The 12,547-nt window shown below is 34.0% G+C and overlaps 1 protein-coding gene across 12 annotated transcripts in view; it reads right to left on the bottom strand.

Annotated features, from left to right (window-relative positions):
- Positions 1 to 1,235: 1,235 nt before the first annotated feature.
- Positions 1,236 to 12,547, bottom strand: part of LOC142339269 (gamma-aminobutyric acid receptor subunit gamma-2-like) — a 104,178-nt gene continuing 92,866 nt past the window's right edge. For all 12 annotated transcript variants that reach the window (XM_075389167.1, XM_075389162.1, XM_075389170.1 and 9 more), the window contains 4 exons: positions 11,843 to 11,984; positions 10,791 to 11,016; positions 6,073 to 6,346; positions 1,236 to 2,236 (listed from right to left, as the gene is read on the bottom strand). In XM_075389167.1, coding sequence (XP_075245282.1) covers positions 1,647 to 2,236; positions 6,073 to 6,346; positions 10,791 to 11,016; positions 11,843 to 11,984 — 1,232 coding nt within the window. In that variant the 3' untranslated portion in view covers positions 1,236 to 1,646. The remainder of the gene's footprint in view (positions 2,237 to 6,072; positions 6,347 to 10,790; positions 11,017 to 11,842; positions 11,985 to 12,547) is intronic.

Below are 12,547 nucleotides of genomic sequence, written 5' to 3'. Positions count from 1 at the left end.
TTAGGGCCTATATCTAAAAATGTAGAGGTCAAAGAAAAAATCATGCTTCTTTTTCTGCAATAGCCTTGTTCTAAGAAAAAGAGAAGAAAGGGAATTGATAAATCTTCTAAGATTCTGATGTGAAACCTGAGTTGCTGTCTATGGTCCCACTGAGGAATCTACATTACTCTTGATGGTCATCGTATAAAAAGAAAAATTACCCATTAAATATAGCGAAATTTTAGGCTTTTTAAGAAATTGAATACTTTTTGAAACAGAACAGTAATTCTTGATGCGATGATAATTTTTGTAAATATTTGTATAATCTAAAATTACCGCCATTGGAAAATTTCTCCTCTTGATTGCTCAAAACAAACAATATGGCTTCTATGTACCACTCAATGGTGGAAACAAAATAATTTGGTTTCTGTTTTCAAATGAAGACGATATATGGGTCAGTTCGACCATAATTGAGAAGTTCTCGCACCCTGAGTAGTCATTGCTTCAATGACGTGATATTTTTAGAAGAATGTTGACCATGTTCACCAGAAAGAGCTTTATTCCGATACGATTTCTTTGAAACAAGGAAATAACAAACGAGTGGACAGCCGAGAAAATTTTGTCATTGGCTGAATGATGTTCCGTTGCTATTACGCAGGAACCAGAACTAATTTTTATTCAAATGAGCAAATTTTTATTACCTGTTAAACTGCTCTGTCAGGCATTTTTAATGGTGATCTATCTGGGTGAACTTTCCCATAAATTATACAAGTAATATTATATTACTTGTGCAATAACAAATTTCAACGAAACAAATTACATGAGTTTTTGAAAATATTTTTCGCTGACAAATTTTTCTAACGGTTTGCGCCGGTTTTAATTCTTAATATCGCTGTCTTTTTCAGCTCATATATTGAAATCTACTAAAAGCGTGAAACACATGTTAAATTTATTAGCGAGTTGTTTCCAGATAATCCATTGCCGTTATCACAACATCTGCAGCACCATTTTTGCTCCACCTAACAGTTGTTCAACCAAACTTGACTCCGCCCTAAATTGTCCACTTTCTTGTTGTAAAGCGATAATTTTTAAGTTTGCTTTGTAAAGACAAGAGCAAAATGTTTTACAATTTTTATTCTACTTTTCTGACTTTGCTCATTTTCTCCGTTATGAGCAGTAAAAATTCATTAACTTAAAAATTGTTTCGATTTCCACTTGGGATGGACTTACTTAGAATCGAAAAGTTTAAAAAAGTGTGGAAACAAAAATAAATTTGACTGCAGGGAAAACGTGCGAAATAGGTGTGGACAAAATTTAAATAGAATAAGAATATAAATACATTGCATAATTGACATCATTAAATGAGTGAGTTCGCTGATTAAACTACTCTTCCTTAGCAAAAAGATATGCGACCATGTCTGGACTAATTAAATCAACAAATTTAAATCAAACTAAAATAGAATTTGAATTTTACCAATTTTCATTTTAATTTCTTTTTACGTTCTACTATAGCCGGTTTGATGAGTTTAAACAGAATCCGTGCTAACTCTAGCAGTTTTAAAAATAATTCGACAGGTTAAGGTGTAGGTTTATTGGCAAAGTACTATTGATTGGCCACGCAATTCTAGCTGATAAACTTGTCACTGTAAGCGTAAACAAATTGTTTACTAAGGGCTGTTTTGAACCCCTGTGTTATTTTTGAGGGCAGTCCTGTCTTGCAAATTTGTGACTCCTAGGTACACCATCCAATAGACCAAGCAGATCATGATATAGGTAAGCGGGAACATAATACGAGAATAAAGATCGATTCGGCTAACGTCAATGCTTCGCGTTTTGGGCACATGTTTGCCACGTCGGCGTCTTGGGTTTCTCTGCCTGGGAATTTGTTGAAAGAACCCACTGGGTGTTGTTTCGCAATTCATATGACCTGAAGGATGGCTAGCGGGTTTGTATATTGTCTCAAACATGGGTTTTGAGCCCAGTACTGGGGATTGTGGCGCCACCGAAGACGACTTGTACTCGTTCGGGGTTGTAGGGGTGGTAAAGGAGGGTGCCCTTGAGAGAGGGTTGCTAAGTGAGTGGTGTAGAAGGGGGTGATGAGTACCCCCTCCACCCATGTTGCTGTGGGAAATTTCGTTCGGGTCCAGATTGTGACCTCCTCCTCCCCCTCCTCCGATTGAAGAAGTGCTGACTTGTTTGCGAGATCTGGCAATTGGCAGTGGCGATGGCGGAGATCCAGGCCCATAGTGAGTCATACCTGGACAAGCATAGAGTATAATTTAATTTTCATCAAGATCATTTCAAATCCGCCCTGTTTTAGCTCCTGATTTTATGGGTGTGAACTGAAAAGGAGGTACCTCTAAATTTTGGAGCTAAATAGAACAAGAAAGCTCTCTTAGTACTGCACGTTGCATAGAAAGATCCAACATTAATCCTGGAGGACACGATAGTACAAAACCTACAACAAACAAAAAGTTGTAAAAGATCCATTTAAAAAAACACGCGCTTTAAATTGCAGGTAGATATAAATAAATTAAATTTAAATGCAATGAAGGCAAAAAAATATTCAAAAATGAAAAGTCCAATAAATCTTTTTAAAAATGCTTGTTTTGCCTTGCTTTTCAAATAAGATATATTTTGATTATAACTAAAAAAGAAGTTTTTTTGATACTATCCATTTTGGAAACAATTTTTTCCAGATATTATTTTCATTAATTTCTGATTCCCCATGAAAAAAAAAAACAATTTAACTTCTCGAAAACGCAATAGGTTAATTTCAAATTTGGATGCATGCAATTAATCAAATCTCTTCCAAGAAGGGGGCGAATGAATTAGTTCTTCAAAAATTTCGTTATTTATTATAAAATATTAAAAAGACTATTCGTGATGTTTTACAACAGTTTTCGTAGCCCAAAACAAAAGATCAAGCGAAGCAACTAACGTCGGACCATTTGCTCTCAAACGATTGGCGAGATTTGAGAAACTTTTATGCCGCAAAAACATCTGAATATCATAATCGGTTTTTATTTAGCATCAAACAAAATGTATTGATTGCATTCAATTCGTGTCACTCAACATATCAAAAGATCGATCGTGGAAAAGTCACTCAAATATTGAAATCGAAAGAACGTTATATAACAAAACGGTCGAGCAACTCACAACTCCTTGAATTAATTACTGCGGTTGGCTTTGACAAAATTTTACTTTGTACGCTGAGGATAAAAACAAACCAACGCGCAACTCAATGTACCGCATCAACGAGTCTGTGAACCGAAAAAAATTGTGAGTTTATTCTGAAAGCACAATGAAATCATTTTTTAGTAAAAATATAAATTGAAAAAAAACGACGTTAGGTCACTTTATTTAACCTATCCTTTACAACATTCTAGTCAAAATTAGAACAATCAGTCGACAACTACAGGAGGAACCACTTTCACTGTTGTTAAACGGGTATAGCAAACAAAATTTAGCTGAAAATTTTAACTATAATAAAATGTTTTTGAATTCCCGGTCTGTATACATTGTTTTGTTTCTACTGTGTCAACTCGCCATCTTAATTTTTGTTTCTAACAAAAATTAAATCAGATTTTATATAGTAGCACACTCGATTGTTTGAAAATTTGCTTTTTACAGCAAAACAAAATCATTGAAGAAGTATATAGAAACAACTGAAAAGCAGTTTATAATTGATCAAGGTTGTTTTAATGAGTTGAGTACTTGAATGGTACTTAAAATGTTTATAAGTACTTGGAATTCTTTTTGTAGCACTTGTCATGAAATTGTATTGATAAAGCAAAATTTAATCCCCTTAATTGAAACCAAACAGTCAGCTTAGTCAGAAAGCGAAGCAACAAAGTGAATGAAAACCACCAACAAATTCATTGAAATACTCAAGTAGAGAAGAAGAAAGTTGAACAGTTGATTCTGAACGGATGCTGGTGCTTCAAGGAAGTAAAAATTATTTTCTGCATATACATTTATTCCATAAAGAAGCTGAATTAGAGAAAAATTTAATTATTTTTACTGAATAGAGCCCTTAGTTCTCAACTCTATGAAATTAATTGACTTCCAATCAATACATGTTTCTCTAAAAACACAGCAAAATTTAGTTATAAGAAGAATTATCTCAAAACAAACAAATTTTGGAACAGATCGAATAAAAAAAAATCATTTTTCGTACTTCATTTTTTTATATCTATTTTTTGTATCTTAGGGAATTAACGTCTTTTTTCAGCAATTGGAATAAACTCTTATATCTGAGCATTTTGAACAGTTTAGATGTAGTGCATTAACGCATCGGAAAAAATTTATGAAATTTATTGAATCTAGTCATTGATAAAACAGAGTTTTTGAAAACTTCTGTTATTTTGCTTACTTGCTTTTTTGAAAAATTTTGTTTAAATTGTTGATAAACAGCCTGGATTAAGGAAAAGATTTTCTGTTACCTAGTGTCTGATGTTAAGTGAAGAGTTTGCAATGATATGGAGTTAATTGATTTCTGACACCATTTCAAAACCAAAAAAATTCCGCAAACCATTTTAGGATGAGATTCTTTTTTTCAAATTCTTGAGCAAACTTATACATTCTATTTGGAAAAAGCGATGCAATTAATTTTAAATCTGCTGATCCGAGTCGTGGTATTGAAGAAGTGGAAGTTCGAATAATTTTCTAAAAATTAACAAAAGCATCAAGTTTTCGAAAAAAAAAGTGATAAGAATTGTTATTTCATTTTATCCCAAAAGTGCAAAAAACTCATATTAAGTGAAACTGTCCTCAAAAGTAAAAACTCCAGGTCTCAAAATTTCTAGCAGAAAGTGAGCAACCGGTGGAGTTGATGAAACAGCTTTCGGCACAATAGGCTTTAAAAATATTGGACAATTATCACAACCAAACTTTTTAATAATATTTTGGTTTTCTACTGTAAAAAATGTCAGATTCAAAGCCTTCAAAGCAGCTACTCAATCGAGAAACAATTTTATTTTGGATGTTGACAATTTGCTGTTCTAGTGATTACGAATGGGGAAAAAATGAAGGGGAGAGGAAAAAAATTAGTCTTATCGGAGTTTCTTATAATATTCTTTTTCTAACTGCTTTTTTTCTGTTCCTTGCAAAACGCAATCGTGACATTAAGCAAGAGTGGTTGTGGCATGCAAAACATAGCCAAGATTGTTTAATAAAATTTGACAACGAAAACAATTTTACTCTGGTTGTTCCACATTATTTTTTTGTTCCATTCTTTTTTGAAAAAAAATTTAATCGGAAAACAAAAGAGCTCAAACTTTGCAAGTAAGTTGCACTTAAAGCCATTTTGACTGATGGGAACACGCTGAAAGGAAAAGACTACATATTTTTTTGTCAAAATATGATTTTATGTATCGATTACCGTAGCTCATGCAGTTTTTAGCCGTAGCTCATGTGTACTCCAGGTTGTTTGGCAAAAAATTATTTCCCTTGTCTAAAAATTACTCGCAGCGTTAAATATCTCCATTTTTTTCAAATACCGTAAAGCAAGTACGATCGTTTTTAGTACGAAGAAAAATAGAATTAAAAAAAAACTATTAGCAGTACGAACATAGTGTGGAAAAAGCAATATACCTATTAATATAAGCATATTAGCAGGCCCCCTGTGCAGTATCATCGGTATCAGTAAGAGTAATTGTCAGTAACATAAAAAGTTTAATTTGATTCAAAAAAGTAATCGAAAGTTAGGTCGTTGAAAGTTGCATTTCAGGCGCTTCCGTTTGATAATACAACAATTAAAAACTTATTTTTCTAGTATGCGCATGAAATTTTCCTATTTGGTCTGGAGAAGAAAGCCAGCCTCGCTTAAATATTCCTCCATTTCTAAGAAACTGTTGGAACAATACGAAGATATTTTACAGAAGGACTACTGAAGAACTTTAGTTTATATGAATTTATGGCAATTTTCCTTGTCCATTGTCAGTTTTAAAAACATATTACGTCAACAATGCACTTGCTAGAAATTTATCATATATAATGGTTCCAAAAATGTGAAGCCTTTCAAAATGTGTTTTTGAGAGTTAGCTTTTCTTTCGAATCTTATAAAATTGATAAATTGAAATGTCCGCATACCCATATCAGTGGTCATCTCATTGCAATTGTGTGAGACTGAGAGTGACCTGTTGCTGTGACTGTTGCACAGTAGGGGCTGAGTCTGGCTGAAGCTGCCCTTGGGCGAGTGTCTTGAGGAGGAGGAGTGATGGTGATGATGATATTGCGGATGTTGTTGTTGATGATGATGATGATGACCACCGGAAGAGACTCCCCCACCTGGTATGTTCTGCTCTATCATACACAATCCATTTGATTGGATTCGGCTGGACTCATTGCGCCACGGAACACCAACCTAAAACAGGCGTCATTTAACGTTACAAACTAATTTTGTCTGTTTTTTTTCTGAGCATCAGAAAAACATCGCTGGATATACACAAAACGGGCCGCTAAAAAAGCACTGGAACCTGTCGAGCTACTATTATGTCTGATACCCGTTAGATGGGCCCGTTAAAAATTTTCCTGGTTTTTCTTAAACGACTTTCATCAAAAGTTTGAGAAGTTGCTTTTCTTAGACTTCCGCTCCAAAAACAATTGTTGAGCAGTGCGCTTAAAAATAGGCTCAGGTTGGTAGACAAGGTGAGAAACATAGCTGGAAGATTGCGAGAAAATAGCCGCAATAGCTTCGTAGATCTACAGCCTAAAAAAACAGTAAAAAAGACAGACCAAAAAAATTCTTCTTTTCATTCAAGGCTAATATGTTACATTTTGATTAAAACTCTGTACAAGTTTTTGCTACCTCTATTAGCTGCTCTCAAATACTCTTCAATTAGAGTGACACACACTCATTTGACCTTATCTCTCTGATTCAAAGTAAATAAAAGTCAATTTCAAAGTGAGGAAATCATTTTTGAGAGTGAGGTAAGTCAAGTGTGAACAAAAAATTAATCGCCTGAATGAAGAAAAAAACTCGTTCCACTAAGAGCGAAAAATGACGTCACGCATGAACGAATGAACAAAAAACACGTTTGAAGAGGTTGTGACGTCATATGGTGGTAACAAAAATCTTGACGACAAAAGAAAAAACATAGCAGGACAAGTCCTGACGTACAATTCAAAGAATTTTCACTGAATAAACAAAAAAATAAACTTAGAACGGACTATGATTGAATGGGCAAAACCATTTCTAAAAAAATCAGAACGGAAAAGTAAAAAAAAACAGAAAATCAATATCGAAATGCCGCATGTGATCAAAAAACAACTCACGAGAAATGAAAATTTGATTCAAACAAAAAACTAGGCCTATAAGGGACTATGTATGGATTGAGAAAACCATATAGAGAAAAATCCGATAGAACAAATCAAAAAACAGCAAAAATCAAAGCGAAATTGCCGTATGTGAACAAAAAACCAGTAGCGAGAAAGCGAATTTTTGTTCAAACACCGTTTTCTCACTCTATTTTAAAATTAGAGCGAAGACATATCACGCCGCAAAACCACTCGCTTTTTTGCTCCACTTCCTGTTTCGGTGTGACCAAAATCACTGCTCCAATTTGACTTCAAAAATCATAAAAATATGTGAACAGATCTAAAAAATGAGGGCGCCACAATACAATTCAGATTTTTTCAATTGTAAAAAAACCAAGAGAAAGCCAATAATAGCCCCCGCTATCGCTGTGTGGCTATTAAAAAAACTACTGGGTTTGGAGAAAACGGAGCAGAAACTAGCTAAAGCTAGACAGAATTCTTGAAATTTCTCAAAATAGAAAAAACAATTTTGAAAATTTATTAAAAACTTGCGATTATAAAATTCTTGTGTAATGAACATAAAAATTCTTTTGTTATGTAGACAAGTTAGGCAAAAGTTTTTGCGCAATCTTTAACGATCAATGTTTTGCAATTTCTCTCAACAAAAATGACGAATTCGACGAAAATATGACAGCAGTTTAATGCAGCGAACATAGAAGACAACATCAAAAATTGATTTTCAAAAATTTAGATGTGTACATTCAGAAAGGTGGCAAACGGAAAAGTGAAACAAAAAAGAACACAAAAAGTCGAAGAAGCGGAAACTGCATGCAGAATTTGATGTTTTATTGCGTTTTGTATCTCTACGATTCTTAAAAACGCAATAAATGTCGTCACTTTAATAACTGAAAAAGAAAAATGGAAAAGTTGAACAGCTGGCTCTTTTAATATTTCAATTAACTTCTCTGAGAAAAATTATTAAGGTCGTTTCTAATTTTATTTAAACGGGAAGACCTACAGGGCAGGAATAATAAACACAACTGAGAAATGATATATTTTCTGCAAATAAAGAAAGACAAGACAGTTAAGAACTGATGAAAAATCAAAGTAAAATCGGAAACACTACGATTCATTACGTACAACAGATCCAAACTTTGAACAAAAATGATGCAGCGCTCAATTGCAACACATCAAAATAATTCAAAACATTACATATATTTAATATTTTAAATATTAGTGTTTGAAAACTCAAATAGTTGAAAAGAATACTTCCTTAAATAGCACAAATAATAGCAATTAGGATTAAGTGGCAGAAGCAAAAACAGAACTTTGGTTCTCTCGGGTGCCCATTTTATATTCTTTTTAGAACAAAATGGCAGCACTGTAAAAAGAGAAAAATTACGTCTCAATTATCAATTACAGATCGCCTTTTTTTGATTTTTTTTTAAAAAACATCGTGTATCTAGTTCTAATTCCGAGGCCACTTTAGAGGACAACCAAAAAGCACAAAATTCGTTGATTGGACTTATTTTTCTTTTTTTAAAAAAAATGAGCAACTTTGGATAAACTCTTTGATGAAGAATCTAGAGCAGTAAATTGCTTGTTCTTCCAGTTTCATTTGAAGTAAAATTAATACCTTGAATATCTTAAACGGAAAAAATTTAAGCTACGATAAGTCATCAAAAAACCCAAATTTGAAAAAAAAAAATGAAAATTTTTTTGAACCGAGTACTTTGCTTTGGAAAAAAAGAATGATAAATTTTTTGTGGTATCTCTATCCAAAATGTGAAGAAAAAAGGAATTTCACTAAGGGAAACAGTTAACCTGGTTTTTTTGCTATCCATTTTCCTTCAAAATTTTTGAAGAATAAGCAACAAGAGAAGAAAATGTCCTTTAAAAATTCGTTGTGCTCTAATAAGGTCTAAGAAATGGAGACACGAGGGAATAACCCCCCTTACCCTGCAACAAACCCTTATACTAATTTTAGTGGAGATAAATTGTTCTGTTGTGATAAAAACCAACGGATCATATGAGTCTCACATGAAGTCCCACGCGTTGCTAGTGCACGGCCATAACAAACAAGGCATGGCTAACTACGCAAAATGCGCAGCTCTTCAATATTCAAGTGGGGGTTAACTCTCTGGGTGTTTTTCCGTTTTTTTCTCATAATTAAGTTTTTATTTTCCGATATAATTTTTAACCAATTTTTTCCCGATATCAAGCTTTAATTTTTAGTTGAGGTTTGAATCCCTTCATCAAACGTTAAGTTGGAAAACCTTATAATAACAAACGCATTTGTTATTTGGAATAATAGAGGACTCCGGTTGAGACGAATGGGCGTAGATGAAAATGATTTAAAAAGAAAATTATGGCCAACCATCTCTCCCACTCTCATTGTTGATTGATTTCAAAAGCATTTCCATCAAAAAATTCAGCATAGCGGGCATTGCCTAAAAGCTGCAAAACAGCTGCTTAATTGACTTGCACGTTGTATATTGTAGGTAGCATCAGCGTCAGCACAAAATTGAGTTGATGCAATTGCGAAATTTTTCAAAGACCAAAACCTTTTCAAACTGGAAAGTTCTTAAGTTACAAAACCAAATTCGTTTTAATTTTGGTCGCAATGTTTTATTATAAACATTGTTCATTCTGTGGGAGTCCGATATTGACCTTTGAATACGTTAGAGTGATCTGAAGTTACATTACTACAGTTCGAAGTACTTAGAAGAGAAATTTAAATCAGTTATGGTCAAAAAACTTATCACACAGTTCCGCTTAAAATTCACCTCCGAATATTTTAAGAAATGACAACACGCATAAAAGTAGCAAAAGAGCAGTGAAGTATTAGCATGAATAGGTCAGCAAAATAGCTCTTTTGAGGTTCACGGCGTGATAAAACTTAAAACGAAAAAAGCGTCAGACGACGAAACGATTACAAACATAACCGACTAAACGTTGGAATAATTGCTCTAGAACAACTGGTGAGAGCTCTAATCAATTGCAGCCTGCTTCAGTCGGGGGGGGGGGGGCTTAAATGGGACTAAGAAGTTCAATAGTGGGCTTCAAACAACCACAATAGAGGTTAACATATACCACTATTAAGATTTAAAGTAAAAAATGACACCAGTTTCGGCGCACATTTCATTTGACTTTTAGTATTAAATTGCCGCCAATTGAGTTCAGCTGCTTGAAATTGTGATTGAGATAGGATTTTAGATCACGCGAAACGCAAAAAGTCAAGGGCGAAATAGTCACTCGAAAAGTTAAAATTGTCATGCGAAAATTTTGCATAAAAAAGACACACACGTTTACAATAATTGCTATGAACTTCTTTCAAGAGCAATTAGAAAACAAAATCTCCACATTATAGGTATTCGCAGCTGTAGTAAAACTGCGTAACAGATGTCTATCTGTGATCACAGTCTCCTTCTGGTCGCAAAGAAGGTCGCAACCTCCTCCTGGTCGAACACAGAGGGGGGATTAAAAGTGGTTAATCTGAGGATTATCTTTTACAAGCGCTGGAAATTGATAACTCAATTTAAGAAACTTACAAGCGCTGGATCGTCCCTTTCGGGTGGCGCAGACACTTTGGGCTGGTATCTAGGTTTATTGAAGTAACAAACGAGGGCAAACTCCACGAGTGCCCCAAACACGTATAGAAAGCAGATCCCAAAGTATATGTCGAGGGCTTTGATGGAGGAGACCCTGGGCAGGTTGGAGTTGGTCGCACCCATCAGGGTAATCATTGTCAGCACTGTTGTGATGGCCAACGAGGCTCTGAAATCAGGTTACACGTAAATAAAATTCCCAATATTCTGTTGTCGTTGATGCTCGTTAACTCTCATAGTCGAATTTAAAAAAACTAACAAATTGAAGTTGCTTGAAATTATGAATTAAAAAATTAATCCGAAGTGAACAAATGATAAAATTGACAAACTTCAATTTCCTTGCCTTATTTATATCGTACAACCAACGTAATGGTTACGACAAACTTTTGGAGTCGAGAATAACCTAGTTAACTAATGTAGCTCCATTTCACCACACGAGATAGCGCATCATAATAATAATGGTCAGATCGTTTTGATATTTCTTAAACTACACCTAGTTTAGGCCTATTTAGGAAGTAACTGAAAACTGAAAAGACTGTCTCCTCTTAAGTCTCAATTTATCCTTTGTTTAAGTTGAAGTGGCTGCCTTTCTGGTTGTTAGATATTGTTCACAGAGTGAAACGATAATTGTCAGTTTTGATAATAAACATTATGAAACATAAAACTTGCCACAATCTTGCCATAACATGACAAAAAAATATAAGGATATGATCGACCTTGCAAAGCTGTTTGCTTAGGTATCAAGAAAAAAGAATTTAGTAAGATATCCAAGACATTCCAAGAAATTTTAGCTTATCAAGATCTTGGCAAGATATTTCCAGTTTCGTCAGAGTTATCAAAATTTTGCATTTAATGGCAAGGTCTATCAAGTGTCGTTTCACAAAGACACACAATTTCACTTTTGGAGCTTTGTACAGCAAACAATCCATGCGTTACAAGAAGTGTGATCCCTAATGGTATGCAAAGGGAGGAACATGACAGTCATTAGCAGCAACCTTGCTGGTACTGAGTGTCTGTTGACGTAGAAATTGACCCATGATAGCAGTACAATGAGAGTGGCAGGAACGTATGTCTGGATGATGAAGTAGATGAGATCTCGCTTGAAGTAGAACACCACCTCCAAGTCTGAGAAGGTGCCTGAAAATACCACACAATTCATTTCGTATATTGAAAGTTATGAAAACATTTTAAAAAAAACATCTAGCCAAGCATGTAATATCCTAAACCAATTCTATCGAAATTTAATACACCAGCAGTTCTCGAGGTTTCAAATTGGCTACATATTTGTTTATTAAACTAATAGTCAGTAAATTTTGTCCTTAGCCAAAACTAAAATTAACTTCACATAAAACTGCACATTTCAACAAAGTACAAGAAGTTGCGGTGTCTGATAATTAATTTCCCCGCAGATTCATTGAGACTTATACTTTTTTGAAGAACTTCACTTTCTTACCAACAATTTCAACCAACTATCTTTAGTTTATAGAATGTTACTCTAAATTTATTCTGTTTTGTTTTTCATTACCAAGAAGTCTTGTTCTTATCACTAAAAAAAACTGTATTATTTAATCAAATTTTTTTTACAAATAATAGAGTTTTCTCAGTGAAGTCCGATTTTTCACACGATTCAAACTGTTTTATTTTGAAAAGAAAGACAAATAGTTGACGGCTCCTTTCACAGCAAGATAGCAAAATATTCG

This window comes from Convolutriloba macropyga, chromosome 5 (assembly GCF_964194025.1).
Source record: "Convolutriloba macropyga chromosome 5, txConMacr16.3, whole genome shotgun sequence".
NCBI classification, from domain to species: domain Eukaryota; kingdom Metazoa; phylum Xenacoelomorpha; order Acoela; family Convolutidae; genus Convolutriloba; species Convolutriloba macropyga.
This window is presented reverse-complemented; position numbering and strand designations above follow the sequence as displayed.